The sequence below is a fragment of the Mirounga leonina genome, unplaced genomic scaffold, assembly GCF_011800145.1.
Source record: "Mirounga leonina isolate KUSES-001 unplaced genomic scaffold, KU_Mleo_1.0 Mir_92, whole genome shotgun sequence".
Lineage (NCBI taxonomy): Eukaryota > Metazoa > Chordata > Mammalia > Carnivora > Phocidae > Mirounga > Mirounga leonina.
In genome coordinates, this window is record NW_023270852.1 from 12383836 (window position 1) to 12402932 (window position 19097).

General features: G+C 37.5%; 1 protein-coding gene across 5 annotated transcripts in view; it reads left to right on the plus strand.

Annotated features, from left to right (window-relative positions):
• NUP98 (nucleoporin 98 and 96 precursor) overlaps nucleotides 1–19097 on the plus strand; it is a 120198-nt gene that overhangs the window by 77076 nt on the left and 24025 nt on the right. For all 5 annotated transcript variants that reach the window (XM_034995418.1, XM_034995420.1, XM_034995421.1 and 2 more), the window contains 7 exons: nucleotides 2059–2236; nucleotides 3267–3431; nucleotides 9831–10013; nucleotides 10703–10859; nucleotides 12461–12890; nucleotides 14539–14768; nucleotides 16357–16623. In XM_034995418.1, coding sequence (XP_034851309.1) covers nucleotides 2059–2236; nucleotides 3267–3431; nucleotides 9831–10013; nucleotides 10703–10859; nucleotides 12461–12890; nucleotides 14539–14768; nucleotides 16357–16623 — 1610 coding nt within the window. The remainder of the gene's footprint in view (nucleotides 1–2058; nucleotides 2237–3266; nucleotides 3432–9830; nucleotides 10014–10702; nucleotides 10860–12460; nucleotides 12891–14538; nucleotides 14769–16356; nucleotides 16624–19097) is intronic.

Sequence of the window (19097 nt, forward strand, 5' to 3'; positions counted from 1 at the left end):
AAAAAAGTTTTTGCAAGACTGTGGGGAAATTGGAACCTTTGTATATATTGTTGGTGGGAATGTAAAATGATGCAGTTACTATGGAAAAGAGTATGGTGATTCCTCAGGAAATTAAAAATGATCCATCATTCCAAAAGAATAGAAAGCAGGGGATATATATCGATATCTGTATATATAGATATATATCCTGGGTATATATCCAAAGGAATTGGAAGCAGGGTCTCAAAGAAATACGTACACACCACTGTTCATAATAGCCAAGAGGGAGAAGCAACCCAGATATCTATCCATTGACAGATGAATGGATAAACAAAATATGTTTTTATATGCAGTGGAATATTATGTAGCCTTAAAAAGGAAGTCTTGACTAGCAAAGCATGGGTGAACCTTGAGGACATGCTAAGTGAAATAAGCTAATCATAAAAAGTCAAATACTATATGATTCCACTTATTTAAGGCCTTTTGTAGAGTCAGATTCACAGAAACAAACAGAATAGTGGTTGCCAGTGGCAGGAAGTTGGGGAGTTGTTTTTGTTTTTGTTTTTGTTTTTATTTATTTGAGAGAGAGAGAATGAGAGACAGAGAGCAGGAGAGGGAGGAGGGTCAGAGGGAGAAGCAGACTCCCCGCTGAGCAGGGAGCCCGATGCGGGACTCGATCCCGGGACTCCAGGATCATGACCTGAGCCGAAGGCAGTTGCTTAACCAACTGAGCCACCCAGGCGCCCGGGGAGTTGTTTTTTTAATGGGTATAGAGTTTTAATTTTGGAAAGATGAGTAAGTTTTGGAGGTTGGTTGTACAACAGTGTGAACATATTTAACACTACTGAATGGTATAGTTAGAAGTGGTTAAGATGGTAAGTTTTCTGGTATACCTTTTATCACAATAAAAAAATAATGTTTAAAAAAGTCACTATTAGGGACGCCTGGGTGGCTCAGACAGTTAAGCATCTGCCTTCGGCTCAGGTCATGGTGCCAGGGTCCCAGGATGGGAGTCTGCTTCTCCCTTTCCCTCTGCCCCTCCCCCTCTGCTCATGCTCTCTCACTTTCTCACAAATAAATAAAATCTTAAAAAAAAAAAAAGTCACTGTTAAACGTTGTGTTTTAATTATAGTCAGTCTTTTTTTTAAAAGTGACCTAGGGGCACCTGGCTGACTCAGTTGGTGGATCATGTGACTCTTGATCTTGGGATCATTAGTTCAAGCCCCACATTGGGGATAGAGATTACTTAATAAATAAAAGTTAGGGGGGCGCCTGGGTGGCTCAGTTGGCTAAGTGACTGCCTTCGGCTCAGGTCATGATCCTGGAGTCCCAGGATCGAGTCCCACATCGGGCTCCCTGCTCAGCAGGGAGTCTGCTGCTCCCTTGACCCTCCCCCCTCCCATGTGCTCTCTCTCTCTCTCATTCTCACTCTCTCAAATAAATAAATAAAATCTTAAAAATAAATAAATAAAAGTTAGGAAAAAAGTCATCTATTACTAAGTGCTAATCACTCTACTAGGTGCAAGGCATATAGAATGAATAGATTACCGTCCTTGATCTCACATATTGATATTAGAAGGTGTACATTACTGCTGTTATAGTCATCTTCACACTCATTACTTTTACTTAATGGTTAATATTATGGTGTTCCTGATGTCTCATTCTGCAAGCATTTGTTATTAATCAGTGGTAGTTGCTGCTTTATTAATGTTTTTAAGTACAGTAGCGCTTTAAGACCTTCACTAAGACTTAGGTTTTAGTATTTGACTATTAGGACTGGATTTCGTCAAGGCTGCATAGTGTAAGTGTTAACTAAAATTTCATTGGAAATAATTGATGTGGTATGGTAGTTCAAAATGAATGGAGTTTGACTCTTGAACCAGATATTGAGCTAGTTGATGGTGGGGGTAATTCCTTGCTTTTGAGCTTATCTACCCTGGGAAGCAAGAGTCAAGTTTATGAAATATCTGCAAATTCCAAAGTAACACAGGTACCTTTATTTGCTATTTATATAGATGCTACTTGGGTGTCTGGTCTTAAATATGGAACATTTATACTTTATGTGGTTGTACATTGCAGGAAGGCTGAAGTTACACTGGATGGAGTTTGGCCAACAGATAAAACATCTCGTTGTTTAATAAAGAGCCCAGATCGACTTGCTGATATCAACTATGAGGGCAGATTGGAAGCAGTTTCAAGGAAACAGGGAGCTCAATTCAAAGAGTACCGTCCTGAAACGGGTTCTTGGGTGTTTAAGGTATAATAGTCACTTAACCTAGTTCTTAAAAATTGTGGTTAGAGTGACAAAATGTGTTATAAGTGGTCCTCTCTTAAATTTTTTTTTTTTTTTTTTTACAAATTAGGAAACAGATACAGAGATGCATCATGATTTGCTCCAGATTTTTTTTTTTTTTTAAGATTTTATTTATTTATATGACAGCACACAGCAGGGGGAACAGCAGAGGGAGAGGGAGAAGCAGGTTCCCTGTGGAGCAAGGAGCCCCATGTGGGGCTTGATCCCAGGACCCTGGGATCATGACCTGAGCTGAAGGCAGCCACTTAACTGACTGAGCCACCCCAGAACAATAATACGCTATTAAAAACTTTATGCTCATGATTCACATCCTCTACCTCATCCTATGAGCATTTAGATACACTTCTAAGGAGTGTTTTTTCAATGTGTGGCATCATTAGAGGCATGAGGCAGAATTTGTCTCTTGATATTAACTCTTCCTCAGTTGTCATTCATTTAAAGATTTCTGGGGATGAAGATGTTGACTTCCTTCCTTGATAGTTTAACCTAATGGTTTCTTTCTCTTCTAAGCCACTTGGATTATTTAACTAGTTGAAGGCCCGACACAAGTTAATAGCGAAAAACTAGGCAGGATATAGATGTGAAAATAGTAATGACTTTTCTAGATTTGGTTTCCTATATTAATAAGTTAGTATTTGTATATAAGCAACTTGTACGAAACATCAAATCTAAGGGTAGCAGTAAATTACATGTGATAGATGACGTATCATTCTGCCTTAAATATTTTGATAGTTCTCTTTTTTTTTTAAAGCTAATTCTGCATGATTGCAAGGGCAAGTATTATGGAAGCTTTTAGGAATATAAGTGTTAAAATTGATTTTGTTGGATCTGGGATGCCTGGCTGGCTCAGTTGGTAGAGCATGCAACTCTTGATCTCAGGGTTGTAAGTTTGAGGCCCACATTGGGTGTAGAGTTTACTTAAAAATAAAATCTTAAAAAAAAATTGATTTTGTTGTATTCTTCTTTTCCTTAGGTCTCCCATTTTTCTAAGTATGGCCTTCAGGATTCTGATGAAGAGGAGGAGGAACGGCCATCTAAAACTAGTACAAAGAAGTTGAAGACTGCCCCTTTGCCTCCTGCAGGCCAGGCCACCCCATTCCAGATGGCTCTTAATGGCAAGCCAGCACCTCCACCCCAGGTAGAGACAGGACAGTGAATTTGAATGGAATCCATGATACAGAAGTTGAAAGGAAGTCATTCAGCTAGTACAAAGCTGTTTATGACCCCTGGAACTTTGAAGAGTACAAATGTATTGGCAATCACGTTGAGACAAGTACCAGGGAGGGCATGAGGTGGTCCTGGCATCTGTTCTTAAATTGAGAGATTTAAAGAATTCTCATGCTGTTTGGATCATTCCTTCTACAGATTGTCATTCTTAAACACCTCCCTCTCTTTCATTTGGACTTGCTGAATTCTCTGCTCAGTGATCAACTTAAGATAGCATTTTGTTTGTGTGGGTTGATACAAAGTAAATCTTATTTTCCTTGACTACCTGATGTGCAGTTTAATCTTGTTCTTTACCTCCGTGGTTTTTTAAAAGTTCAGTTAGCTTTCTGCAAGGGCTTTTTAACTCCCATTTTCTCAAGTTGTTTGCTTATACTTCAGGTAACCTCTTGATATTTGTATTTTAACAATACATAATCTTTCTGAAAATAGATCAGGTCTTAGAATATAAATGAATTATTTGGTGTGGGGAAAGAGGGGCTGTATTGTTTATTGCAATTACTTGTGTCATACTCTTTCAGTATTGTTAAGCCAGTATAAACCTTTTGTCCATGTAGGGAAAGGTTTGCAATTTAAATATCAGGTAGTTTCTTTGCGAACTCAAAGAGTTTTACTTTCCTTTGGATGTTGTTTATATTCAATCAAGTTACAAAAAGTTTTTTTCTTTGCTGCCATACTCCCTCAAAGAAGAGAACTTAACACCGAATTTCTTTGTAAAGCATCCTCTACCTCTCAGCTGCTAAAAGCAGGACCTTTGGAATTTTTTGTGCTACAATTCTTAATGGCTGCTGAAATGTGCGATTTTTATGATTTATTAAATAATTTCTTGGGAGGCATTTTCTGGAGATTGTTGTGTATGTATGTTCATATTTGCGCGTACAAGGTGAGGGAGGGCATGATAAAAGTGGGAACTGGGATATACATTGACTTCTATGTTCATAATCTTTATAGCACAAAACCCCTAAGAAATCTAAACTAAAGAAATGCTGTAAATGGATTTGGTTTTCCATGTTTTTTTTTTTTTCCTGAATCATATACTTTGTATAATCCCTTTCTCTACAAATGTTTTTTGATCTTTATATTATGTGTATTTCCTGGGATAAGAGTCAGATAGCCTTCATTTTTGCTAATAAAAGTAATTGTTAGATCCTAAAGATGCAGCTGTGAAAGAAAAGCTTCATCTGTGGATAGAGCAAATTTATGTAATATGTCTTGACAATCAGTGATTTTTTTTAGGCTATTTAATTTCCAGAATACAGATAGTAAGGGATAACTATACATTTCTGTGATGACACTTGAGTAGGTGAGAACTTTAAAAAACTTTTTGAAGAGCACCAGAAAATTTCAGAAGAACCAGGTTTTAGGAAGAAGAGATGTGGTAAGGATCAAAATGGGCAAAGAGAATACAGTGAGTGGGATCTTTTTCAGATACATCCTTTGATTTAAGAAGCGGGTGGTCTTTGGCTGGGGAAAGCAGAAATGGGAGAAATGGGTTAGTTGTTTAGGTATTAGCCTAACATATTAGAACAGTAATGAAGGACTCTTCCTTCATATTGCCCAGTGACCTGAGTGAGACAGGTAGGAAATGCTAATGGTTGCATAGTTTTAGTTATTAGCACCAAAGACCTACATTTTACTTGGCATGAGGAAAATACTTGAGCCATCAGAATGAACTAGGAACAGACAGCAGTCTTTTCATCTTAGTGTCAAGATGACTATCTTCACATTGTCACCTGGCCCCCTGGGGAGCTTGATTTTGGAACACGGTGTTCCTTCAGTCTGCTCTAGCATTTTTTTTTTCCTGTGCACAATCTCAGGTTCTCAGAGTTGAGAGTTGAGAGTTTTTTAGGTATTAGGAAGATTTGTATTTTTGTTTAACGGTGCTTTATCACATTGCCTTTTATGTAATATCTTCATTCCCTCTGTAGTTTGTTCTTAAGATTTGATTTGCCCCTAAAGAGGTAAATCTAAGAAAACAGAAAACATTAATGTAACTAAATCTTCACATAATCTCTTCTATGCCGTTTAAGTTAGAGAAAATGTTGGCAGAAAAACCTTCATCACACCAGTGAATCAGGGCAGTTGCAGAAACATTTGGTAGTTAGAACATTATTTCCAAAATGCTGATCTGAGATCCAGTTTTCAGCTGACTGCAACACTACTATGGTGACCTTTGATTCCATAGATACAGCATCGGGCTCAGGCATATTTATATTTTAAATGCTTTCGCCCGGGTGATTGAAATACCCAGCCAGGCTTCAGAACCACTTGAAAGACCTCAGATGGCATTCAGGCAGAGAGACCTTTCTATAGCTTTTTACCTCCACCTCTTAGTGAACTGTAACTTGTGTTCAGTATCACTGAGACAGACTAGTTGGCTTGCTCAGAAACTTATCATCACTAGGTGAGTACATTCAAATGAGTTAGAGATTTTTTTTAAAGGAAAAAAGTGGTTAGGATTTAGGGGCGCCTGGGTGGCTCAGTCATTAAGCGTCTGCCTTCGGCTCAGGTCATGATCCCAGGGTCCTGGGATCGAGCCCCGCATCGGGCTCCCTCCTCCGCGGGAAGCCTGCTTCTCCCTCTCCCACTCCCCCTGCTTGTGTTCCCTCTCTTGCTGTTTTGCTCTCTCTGTCAAATAAATAAAAAAAAATCTTTAAATAAATAAAAGTAAAAACAGTAGCCATCTAAGATTATTCAGTAAGTCTATATATATGTTGAATATATAGTTTGTATTTTTATGTAATTAAAATATATTACATATATATAAAATGTATACTATAGGCCTTTTTGCTTCAGATATTAATGTTGCAATGTCCTATACTTCTTGTAATATCCCTGAATGTATGTGTAGAAACATACACACTTACTTTGATGGGTCCTTGAAACCCTGAGATGAACTTTCTCCGGAGAACACAGTAATGTTGACAGGGCTAATTTTCTAGCCCAATGAATATAAAACATTCTTTATAGTTAGAAAACAAGTTACTTTGGAAGCAGACAACAGTAATAGTTATACTGGATTAAATTATTTTAGAGGGAATAACAGTATGAATTATTTAAATACCTGTTTGACCGTGGATTGGTTGCTCACCCTTTGTTGAATAAAGGTGTCATGATTTACTTTACCTACTTGAATTACTTTATGTACTAGATTAAGAGATGCTTCATCTTTAGGGTATTGGCAGCTTTGTTTGTATGAGGAAGATTCTCTTGAGATGGAAAGTGAAGGTTTCTAAAATCATTGAAGGTTTCACTCATGAAACCTCACCCTCCTATATATGAAGAGATAGTCATTTTACAGATATTATATATGTACTTAGGATTTGTAATGTACTGTGCTGGTTTTAAACATAAATAAGATCTACTTTTTTTTTTTTAAGATTTTATTTATTTGAGAGAGAATGAGATAGAGCATGAAAGGGGGGAGGGTCAGAGGGAGAAGCAGACTCCCCGCTGAGCAGGAAGCCCAATGCGGGACTCTATCCAGGGACTCCAGGATCATGACCCGAGCCGAAGGCAGTCCCTCAACCAACTGAGCCACCCAGGCGCCCAAATAAGATCTACTTTCAAGAGATCATAGTATATGAAAGGGATATTCTGTTTAGCTGTTTTTCTGAGTATTTGCCTTACTTTTCCATAGATTTCCCAAGGGTTTCCTTTTTTTTTTTTAAACTTCCTCCATTCCTTCTGAGCCATCTTTCTATTAATATTATTATTGTTATTGTTAGTCTATTTTTCTTTCCAGGACTGGCTTTGAAGGAGCACCTGATCTCCCAAGATTTCTCTGAAAATAAGTACACAGACATCTTTTGGGGGAGTTTATTGCAATTGCTTAGATATACTTTAACAAAATTCACTAATGGGGATCTTAGGAGCCTACCAGCTCCTCATAGTTTCATAGTCATTCACTTCCCCCTTATCCACTTATTACATGAGACCTCATAACTTTAAAGTCTGTGCATGAGGGTAGAGCGAATAAAACCTTGATCCCTACCTAGCACCCTTCTTAAAAATATGCTGAGTCCACTGGGTCTGTACTTGAGTTGTTTAAGGCAAAATGGGAGGATTTCATCTAAATGTTCTAAGTGAACATCTCTTGCTGCTGTTATTTCTTTGTTGAGTAGTGTAAGTTGAAACCATCCTCCCCTTTTTTCCTTTCCTTTCACCCATCCTCACTCCTTGTTCTTTCATATTAATTGCCCTCTTGTGTGTGTGCCAGGCACTACACTAGGCAATAGAATTGATGAAGAAAATGTCTGATGAATGTTAACTTTAACAATGTGCTTGGTGGTAGATACAGAGAATAGTAGGTTATAATGTTTTCAAGCCTTGACAATGTGGTGGGACATATACATACTGCATATGCAAGAAATCACAATATATCATGATGAATCTTAAAAAACAGGTTTAGACAGGGTGTTATAGGAGCCCAACAGAGGGAGGGTATCCAAACTGATAGGTTGACACAGAGGATATGGAGCAGTTTAATAACTTTTCCTAGAAGTGAATTGGTTAAAAACTAACTTATGAGGGAACTTTTGGAGTTAGTGTTCCCGTAATTCTTGTAATTAAAATGGGAGCATTGTGACCACAGCTACTTATTATTTTATTTTTTTCCAGAATTAGAGAGCATAAGGGTAGCCTCTTCAATAGGTAAAAAATAGTATCATGTTTGCCTTTCACCATTATTTGGCCTTCAGTTTTGTTGCAGTTGTCCTTGGGGATTTTTCTTGTCTTAAGGGGCAATTTATTATGTATCCAACAGCTCAATTTTTCTATATTTACAAATGGGAGGAGTATTAATATCTTACTAAATGGTATCTTTTAGTAAGAATATTTGTTAAAGGAATGCAAGGGAATAATAGCTAATATACCATTAAAAATAAAGTTGGAAAAGTTACACTAATGGATGTTTCTTCGCCCAAAGTAATCATGAAATTATTTTTAAAACTACCTGTTACATAATAGCATCCATTTGAGGGTCAGCATGAAATAGGCCACTTAGGAAGATAAGCCCCAAACTTTGGAAGATTAATAATCTACAGATGATACCATGATAAGAAAAATAAGTAAAACTTTCTGATTTTGAGAATGTTTCATAAATTAGTTTAGCCACTTTTTAGCATTTTACCAGGTAATATGCAAGTTTAGGACATACTTAATGAATTTGTAATGAACCAGTTACTTTACAGTGTGCTTCAGGTTGATGATACCTCATAACTTTATTATGAGGTATCATAATATTACCTTTTCAAATCATAAACTGTTACGCATGGGTATATCTTGAAAACTGCTTAATAAATGTAAAGCCAGGGGCACCTGGGTGGCTCAGTCGTTAAGCGTCTGCCTTCGGCTCAGGTCGTGATCCCAGGGTCCTGGCTCAGGTCGTGATCCCAGGGTCCTGGGATCGAGCCCCGCATCGGGCTCCCTGCTCTGCAGGAAGCCTGCTTCTCCCTCTCCCGCTCCCCCTGCTTGTGTTCCCTCACTCGCTATCTCTCTCTCTGTCAAATAAATAAATAAAATCTTGAAAAAAAAAAATGTAAAGCCAACTCTTGGCACTTGAACATAAAGGAATTATTCCTAGATTAAAATTGTTCCTAGGGAACACCTGTTTGGCTCAATCAGTAAAGCCTGCAACTCTTGATCTCAGGGTCATGAGTTCAAGCCCCATGTTGGGTGTGGAGCTTATTTTAAAAAAAAAAAATTTTTTTGTCTCTAGTATTACTTTGTTTTTCCTTTTCGAAATTAGACATTCCTCATATCTTACATGATACTGCACATGTAGAGCCCAGCTAGCCTTTAGGATTCAGTCACCCAAAAGATAAATTCCAGGCCCCAAATTGTTATCTGGAAATTTATTTCTAATTGTTTTTGTTTAAAAGAAATGCAAAGTTACTGGAGACTTTGGTATTTGTACCTTTTATTCTCTTTTCCCAATGGCTTCTGGCTACAAGACAGTGTGAGGGGACAGGGTCACGCTGTGTATATCAGGAAATTATATTTGCTAGTTAAATCAGGTAAGGCATTATCTTTGTCTGAAGACCACCATTTGTTCAGTATGGGGCTTAGGTTCCAGACACCAGACCTTAAGATACTACCAAAGGGTGATTTCATGAATCTGTATTTGGACCCCAATTACATATAGGGGGTATTTGGGGTAATTATTGTTAAACCCTTTTTAACAAATATGCTACCTCATAGAATTGGCAGAATCTAGTATTGCTGTATCATATTCTGAAAACTATGGTCTAAAAGCTCTGTGTCTATTTGGTGTAATTTAATGCTGCTTCCCTGATCTTTCTGCTATCTACAGAGCCAGAGTCCAGAGGTGGAGCAGTTAGGGAGGGTTGTGGAACTGGACAGTGACATGGTAGATATCACCCAGGAGCCAGTTTTGGATTCCATGTTAGAAGAGAGCGTGCCTGAGGATCAGGAACCTGTGTCTGCCTCAACACACATTGCATCTTCACTGGGAATTAATCCACATGTCTTACAGGTGAAGTCCTAACCCACCCTTACTATAATAGGAAGCCAAACTAATCTTTATCTCCCTTTCATAACCTTGGGCTTCTTCCTTGATTATTCACTGAAGAGCATTGAGTGGTCATTGGGGTGAGGAAAAAAACAAGAATATGGCCCATATTCTGGGAGGGAAGGGGAAGGCTATATTGAGATTCATTAGACCTGGATTCTAATCCTGGTTTTATAACTATTACTGTGTGACTTTAGGAAAGTCGTTTAACATCTGTGAGCAGATTTTTCTCTATAAAATATACTTTGTTTCCTTCATAGGGTGGTTTTGAGGCTCTAGAAAAGTGCTCCATAAAAGTTTTTTAATAGCCTAGTAGATACAGGTTTCTTTAAACTCTGTCTCAACTTCCCCCTACCTATGCCTTTTGGCATGTCATAAGTTGAGCCTTTGTCTTATTATTTGGAGTTAATCATTCAGCAAACAGGTGAGCAGTTGCTGTGTGCCACGTTTTGGCGAGACTCGTCTAAAGAGTATTCTATAATTTCTACCCTTCGGGCACATGCAGTGTAATAGAGTCAGCCACACAGATATTATACTAGCTCTGGACACAGCCTTCAGACAAAGCGATTTATTGGTTATTGGAAACTGCATTTTTCTTTTATGGCCTTTGGATTTGGGGGAGCACATTCATTCTGTAGATATTGCCTTTTTAGATCATGAAAGCATCATTGCTTGCTGATGAAGAAGATGTAGATATGGTTCTGGATCAACGCTTCAATCATCTTCCTTCTAAAGCAGATACTTCTCAAGAAATCTGTTCTCCCAGACTCCCCATTTCAGCATCCCACTCATCAAAATCCCGTTCTTTAGGTACTGTAACTGATGCTATTTTATGAGAAAGCTGTTAAGTCCTGCTTTTCGCCTTTTAAGATGAGTCAACTTCTCTAGCGAATATCCCCCTAAAGGCATATGACATAAGGATGCCAAGAGGAAATGTACTCTTATAAATATGTTAGGTGGGCCAGTTTTTAAAAACCACAGTCAGCTTTATTGGTGCAGATGCAGAAGTTGTATGGAGAACAAAGCATTTGTGTTTTGTTCAGGTTATGTTTTTATTTGCTTGTAAATGGATTAGATAGTAAGCTCAGATTTTCTAATTTTTATCACACCTTAGAGGAATGAGCGAGTTGTCCTGCACTGTACTCTTTTTGTGCAATCCTCATGCTATCCTTATTTTATAGCCTTCTGGGGGCAAATGTTGCTTCTTAAAACGCACAGAACTTGTCAGATTTCTGCCTTTTCCTAAACCTCCTCAAATTCTTAGGGAAGTAATATTTGATTTTAAAGCTTTCCCTTTTTTCTTGTGGGCTTGTAACTGTGTGGGATTAGGGATAGAGTATTGATGTTAACAAATCTCAAAACAAAGCCAGAGGAACTATCAGGAAGAGATTTGTTTATGTTGCCTTAAAAACTAAGTGTTTCGTTTTCAATTCTTTCAGGTGCCCTTATTAACTTCCTTTTAAAAAATATTTTAACTAGGGCGCCTGGGTGGCTCAGTTGGTTAAGCGACTGCCTTCGGCTCAGGTCATGATCCCAGATTCCTGGGATCGAGTCCCGCATCAGGCTCCGGGCTCGGCGGGGAGCCTGCTTCTCCCTCTGACCCTATCCCCTCTCATGCTGTTTCTCTCTCTCTCTCTCAAATAAATAAATAAATAAAATCTTTAAAATATATATATTTTAACTAATAAACCATCAATTAAACATTCACTACAACCTTTTCCATAATGAGCACTACATGAAAATCTCATACTTCAGTAACTGACTCCTTGTTTTAAACAGAATTAGAAAACAGGCAATAGTAATAAGAACTGTCTTTCTGAAGGGTGCAAGATGCCACAGTGGGTTTTTGTTTCATTGAGTCTAGCATTGATCATTAGAGTGGTAGCAATTTGAATTTTGATCTTACTAAGTTTTTTCTGTGGACTAAGAAATGGTTACATTTAGCATTCTGATAAGGGCATGAACATTGGTGTCAGACTTCCCTGGGCTTATCTCTCAATCCTGCCACTTAGTAGCTTTGTGGATTTGTACTGAACACTTTTCTGAGCCCACTTTTCCCACCTATAAAATGAGGGTAAAAGTGTTGTTCATCTGAAGTTATTGAAGGGTGAAATGAAACAGTGTATACAAATGGCTTATACAGAATCACAGTTAAGAGCTTAATAATTTTTTAAAACAGTAGTGGCAGTGTTTGTTATTAATGTTAATATTGTTGTTGGCATCATCATCACTAAAATTCCTGCCTTGATTTCCTGGTTGAAAGAATATTCCACAGACTCTGACTTGCTTCTTGGCATCTATATCTGATTTAATTGGTTTGGTAAAACTCTAATTTCAGCCTCACTGATTATTGTTGTTCAAGAAGCAATAGAGACTGTATTTTCTAATAGTCTTTTTTTCCCCTATTTCAGTTGGTGGGTTACTACAATCAAAGTTTACTAGTGGAACTTTTCTTTCACCAAGTGCCTCTGTACAAGAATGTCGTACTCCCAGAGCAGCATCTTTGATGACTATCCCATCCACATCTCCTTGGTCTGTCCCTCCACCCCTGACCTCTGTGTTTACAGTGCCCAGCCCAGCCCCTGAAGTTCAGTTGAAAACTGTGGGTACACGCAGACAACCAGGCCTAGTCCCTCTTGAAAAGTCTGTCACCTATGGCAAGGGGAAACTCTTGATGGACATGGCCCTATTTATGGGACGCTCATTTCGAGTTGGTTGGGGCCCCAACTGGACTCTTGCTAATAGTGGAGAACAGCTGAGTGGCTCTCATGAACTGGAAAATCATCAGATTGCCGATTCTATGGAATATGGATTCCTGCCTAATCCAGTAGCTGTTAAATCGTGAGTCACAATTTCCTTATGCTTTTTGAGAAAGACAACTTGGTAGGTAAGAAAAACCTTTTCATTGTCAGGAGACCCAAAGTCAAGGCCCTGCTTTGTGATCTTTCTAGAAATGTTTTTAGTACAACTTTAGACAGCAGAAGATCTTTGTATAATTAAAAACTAAACTGATTAATAAGATAACTCCATTTGTATCATCAAGGTGTGAAGAGTATATAATACTTAATGGTTAAACTTTATTTGGAAATGTAACAGACTCAAAGCTGATGGGTTTTTTTTTTTTCATCCTTTTTATTACATTAGTCTTTTTTTCCTATTTTCTCACTTAGATATTTATGTTTTTTTCATATATAAGGTATATTCTCAAATAAGCACATTTCCTGTATTTTGGGCCTTGTAAGGTGAATGTATAAATTGTGTATAATCCATGCATAAAATATTTGGAAGTAAGATGACATCTGATAGGGGCTCCTGGCTGGCTCAGTCAGTAGAGCATATGCTTGATCTTAGCTTTGTGAGTTCAGGCCCCACATTGGGTGTAGAGCTTACTTTAAAAAAAAAGAAAAAGATGACATCTGGTAACTGTATTATGTTACATATTACTACATAATCCCCACCGTTAACATTTATATGTGTGTGCTTACAGTTCTATATACTTTGTATATGTGTATATGTATGAGTGTGCATGTGTGTGTGTATATATGTATATCTCAGGCAGATGATATATGTATAGTTCCTGGTAGTTATTAGTATGCATACAGTTTTTTTTGTGCAAAATATATAACATTTTCCTATTTACTTTGTATAACACATTGTGCTATCTTTATTACAGATTAAATGACTGTGATTACCTGTTATGCTTAGTTTTTAAAGTTGATTTTGAAGAAATACAAAACAACAGCATCTCTTGAACCTCACAATTAGTAATGTTGATCCTAAACCTAGTTTATGCATGACATCATATTTTGAAAGTTGTTAAAATCAAATCAAGGCCAGATTGATTATATACTCGTCTTAATTTAGAGTCAGTTCTACAGTATTTATGAGCTTAGCCTCATGACTTTGATACCTTACTAAGTGTAATTTGAGAAATCAGTATCCCACAGTGGCTTTTGGCCCTTGGATTTCATAGTATCTAGATACGTGTTGAAGCCAGTTCCAAGTCGAATTGTATTGATTCGCATGCTTGTTATAACCTGGCTTTAAGAAGCCTTTGGATTCTGAATGCGTGGGCCAGGTAATTTGTTTACTTATTATATAGCAAATAAGTTGATTATAGTTTGACATTAAGAAACACAATTTCTGGGGCGCCTGGGTGGCTCAGTTGGTTAAGCAACTGCCTTCGGCTCAGGTCATGATCCTGGAGTCCCTGGATCGAGTCCCGCATCGGGCTCCCTGCTCGGCAGGGAGCCTGCTTCTGCCTCTGACCCTCCCCCCTCTCATGTGCTCTCTCTCTCTCTCTCATTCTCTCTGGCTCAAATAAATAAATAAAATCTTTAAAAAAAAAAAAAAAAGAAACAATTTCTGTAAAAACAGGGAAATGTTTGTCATTCCCTTTGTAACCATAAAAAGAAACGAAGGTTTGTAGGAAAATTCTAGCATCTGTCTTATCTTCATTTTCTGTCTTGTTTGTCATTTGCCCTTGTAGCCTTACTGAGTCTCCATTCAAAGTTCATTTGGAAAAACTCAGTTTGAGACAAAAGAAGCCAGATGAAGACCTGCAATTATACCAGATACCTCTGGAGCTCAAATTAAAACATAGCACTGTCCATGTGGATGAGCTGTGTCCTCTCATTGTCCCTAATCCAGGAGTTGCTGTCATTCATGACTATGCAAATTGGGTTAAGAAAGCATCAGGACACTTTCTGGAAGCACAAAGTGAGTATGGACTGTTTTCTATTCTAACCTTTGATGTTTCAGGAACTGCCATAGAAGCATGTGTTCATAGGAGGACAAGTTTCTTTAAGCCAATGTAGTGAGCAGATGCCTGAGCTCACACTTTTCTGCAGTTGAGTTGGAATGAGCAAAATCTCAAGGAAGGAGAAATGATAACATTTTTGCAATTACTCGTATGGCTTTTAACATACAAGTCCTTGTTTATAGGAACTATAGCCAAATTCCTTGGATTTTTGAAATTGCATTCCTTCTTCCACCCAGAGAACATAGGGAGAAAAAGCCATTCCTTCTTGCTTTTCTAAATCCTACCCATTCTTCCATGTCCAGCTTAAGTACCACTTGGTTTTCCCAACAATTTAATGTTCATAACTTCCCTTCCTAACCTCTCCATTACCTTTCTATTACCATTGTGACCATGGTTTTCTAAACCAATACTTTGATAAAGGGCTTTTCTAATTTGGGAATTTACTATTTCAAATCGTAGAAAAATTATATTTTACCTTTCATAATATTTCACCATTATTGAAGAATGGCCACTCTTTTATTTTATTTTATCATTATTATTATTTTTTTTTAATATTTTATTTATTTATTTGAGAGAGAGAGAGCACATGAGAGGGGGGAGGGTCAGAGGGAGAAGGAGACTCCTGCTGAGCAGGGAGCCCGATGTGGGACTCGATCCAGGGACTCCAGGATCATGACCTGAGCCAAAGGCAGTCGCCTAACCAATTGAGCCACCCAGGCGCCCAAAGAATGGCCACTCTTTTAAACTGTTCCATGCCACACATTTTGAGAATTGTATATATTCATTTCTTTGTGTTTGCTTCAGTTGTCTAATCTTCTTTTCAAGCATGTGTGTCATCTTCCCAATGTATACTTGTATTTGGCTTAGTGGTAAGCAGTGCTTCCATTTTGTTTTCCTTCCTGAGGAGCAATATGAATAGTAGTTAAGAACGTAGAGTAGGACTCAGATTACTTGGTTTCAAATCTTGGCTCTGCTACATGTTGCCTGTAACTTTGAGCAAGTTACTTAATGCTCTGTACTTCAGTTTCCTCATCTGTAAAATGAAGATGGTAACTCCTGTATAGTTACCTCGTGTAGTTTAGAGTTGGCTTTACTCTTAAGTGCTTTCAGCAGTGTCATTTAGGCTCATTAAATGTTAGGCCATGCCTACTACAGGAGAGAAGACTCCCTCACAAGTTTTTAGAGCACTTAATATTTCTTAAAGCATTTTGCAAACAGAATTTAATCAAATTGGAAGACTTTTCTCTGTCATTTGAGATTATATTAGCCATAATGCAGCTATAAGAACCTGTTTAAAGGAGCATAGGGCTAACATTTGTTACATAAGTACCACAGGAATATGGAATGAATAAGCAGTTATACTACACACCTCTGGAACTTGTAAGACACAGCAGAGTGAGCTGGAGACAGAGTAAGGGAAATCAGCTTGAGTGGTTGTTTGGGGTATTTATTAATTTATGTATTTTAATGCACAGTTAGAATGATGTCCTCTTTGTAGGTACTTTGACTTCATGTCATAGCATTGTTTTCCTGTCCCTTCTTTAGTTGTGAAGCACTGGAGCCTAACATGGACATTATGTGAAGCCTTATGGGGCCACCTGAAGGAGCCTGACAGCCAGCTGGATGAGCCTAGTGAATACATTCAGATTCTGGAGCGAAGAAGAACTTTTTCTCGCTGGCTATCCCAAACTGCTGCACTTCAAATTGAGGAGGAAGTCTCCTTAACCAGAAAAGACAGGCCCGTGGAGGCTGTCTTCAGCTACCTCACGGGCAAGAGGATCAGTGAAGCCTGCTCTCTGGCCCAGCAGTCAGGTAGGGCATATGGTCCTTCTCTGCACCTTTATCTACATCCTACTCACCAGTGGTCCCTACCCCTTAACTATAGATTTGCCTTTGTCTTCTAACCTGAAGTAAGTATAAACTTCCCAGGAAGATTGCTGGTTCCTCCAGAATAGGGACTGTGTTTTCTAGTTTTCTCTTTAGAACCGTAAGCATTAAGTTTATTTAATTAAAATTATTTTAATTTTGTATGCTACATATGCATTTGTAGTAAAACTAGAAGGTACAGATAAGCAAAAAGCAATAAACCCAAATCACATAAATCCTTTAGTATTTACTATATACATTTCAATGTACAGCTTGTACCTGGACTGTTTACTTTGTAATATATAAGGTATATTAAAATTTGTGTACACAAAGCAACATATGCGTGTAAACTTTTCAAAGATGGTACCCTGCTACATATATATGTATATGTAGTGTTCTTTTCATGTTCTCTAATACAGATATTATAGTCAAATGCTTTTCAGTATTCTTTTATCTACAAATGTACCATGTTAGCGAATTCCTTTTTTGATATTTAGACTTTTTTTCCTCCCACTATAAGCAGTACTCTGAACCTTTTAAACATAGGTTTTTTGCATTATGTAAATTTAATTTCCGGGTTGAGATATTTACTTTTTTTTTTTTTTTTAAGGACTTCCCATTTTATATTTGTGCTTTTTTTAGTTCCCCTTCCACTAATGAGAGGCATTCAGCAAGTACTTAATAACTGTCCGGACACAAATCTTGATAAGAATAAAAGATGGCGTAGTCCAATATAATCTGTGTATAATAAGATCCCTGATCAAACCTTGTTACTAACTTATCTGAAACCAAATAATTGGATCCATTAATTGGATTTATTTTTTGGAGGACTTGGCCAGTTTGGATTGTAAGGAGCAAATCATAGGAAAGGCTAGAATCAAGAACTTTTCTACATGGACAGTTGCATTCCATGGTCACTACATGTTTAGCCTTTTGTGATCTTCATATATTTTTGTACAGTGAGAATTTGTCTTTAGGATTGGCCTTTTATAAAGTTAAAAAGATTATGAATCATTAAAGAGGTAAAGTTATGCTCACCAACACATATATGTATAGCAGAAGAAAATCTTAAGGAGTGCCAAAAGTCAGGTCCTTAGATTTATTTGTTCACAAATTCTACTTTTTCCTCCCCCCTCCCCCTTTTTTCTTTTCTTTAAGGTTAAACTTTTGGCAAGGCATTACCTTTCAGCTTACTAAAAACTTTTGCTTCACTATCTCCGCTTTTAATAATTGATAGAACAACTAAACAATATCAAGAATGTAAAACACTTGAGACGCCTGGGTGGCTCAGTTGGTTAAGCTTCTGCCTTCCGCTCTAGCCATGATCCCAGGGTCCTGGGATCGAGTCCCACATCGGGCTCCTTGCTCAGCAGGGAGTCTGCTTCTCCCTCTGCTGCTCCCCCAGTTTGTGTGTCCTCTCTCTGACAAATAAATAAATAAAAATCTTTAAAAAAAATTTAAAGAATGTAAAATACTTGAACACTATCAGTGTTACTTTATATCTACCAACAAGAAGAAAGACCTCAAATCAATAACCTAAGCTTCTGCCTTAAGAAACTAGTAAAATAAGAACTAAACCAAAAGGTAGAAGAGAAGAAATAGTAAAGACTAGAACAAAAATCAATGAAAATGATAGTGTAAAAAAACAGTAATCAGTAGCACCGAACATTCATTCTTTGAAAAGAGTAAGAAAGTTTACAAACCCTTAACTACATTGATTATGAAAAAGAAAAAAAAAAAAAGGAAAGGCCCAAATTACCAAAAAGCAAGCATTAAAGAAAGAACATCACTATTAACCCTACAGAAAAGGGACTACTATAAGAAATTGTGTGTCATCAAATTCAACAACTTAGATAAAATTGACAAATTCCTAGGAAAATATAAATTACCAAAACGAACTCAAGAAAAAGTAGAAAATCTAAATAGATCTGTAACAAGTAAAGAGGTTGAATTAGTAACTAAAAAATCTTCACTCAGAAAAGCCAAGGTCCAGATGTCTTCACTGGTAACCAACACTGTTTTTACAGAAGTAATACCAATCCTTTACAACTCTTTCAGAAAATAGAGGGAGCACTTCCCATTTTGTTCTATGATGACATTATTACCCTGGTGTCAAAGCAAATATACAAAAAACCTACAGCTAACGTCATAATGTTGAGACTGAATGATTTCACCCTAAGATTGGGAACACCGTTTCTATACAGCATTGTAATGGATGTTGTAGCCAGTGTAATCAGGAAAGGAAAAGAAGCAAAAATGGCATGATTCTGTATGTCGACAGTCCTAAGGAATCCACAGAAAAGGCAGTGAGACTAAATAAACTAGTTGAGCAAGTTCTCAGGATTCAAGATTAGTATACAAAATTAAGTTGTGTTTCTATGTATTAGCACAGACAATCCAAAAATGAAATTAGAAAAACA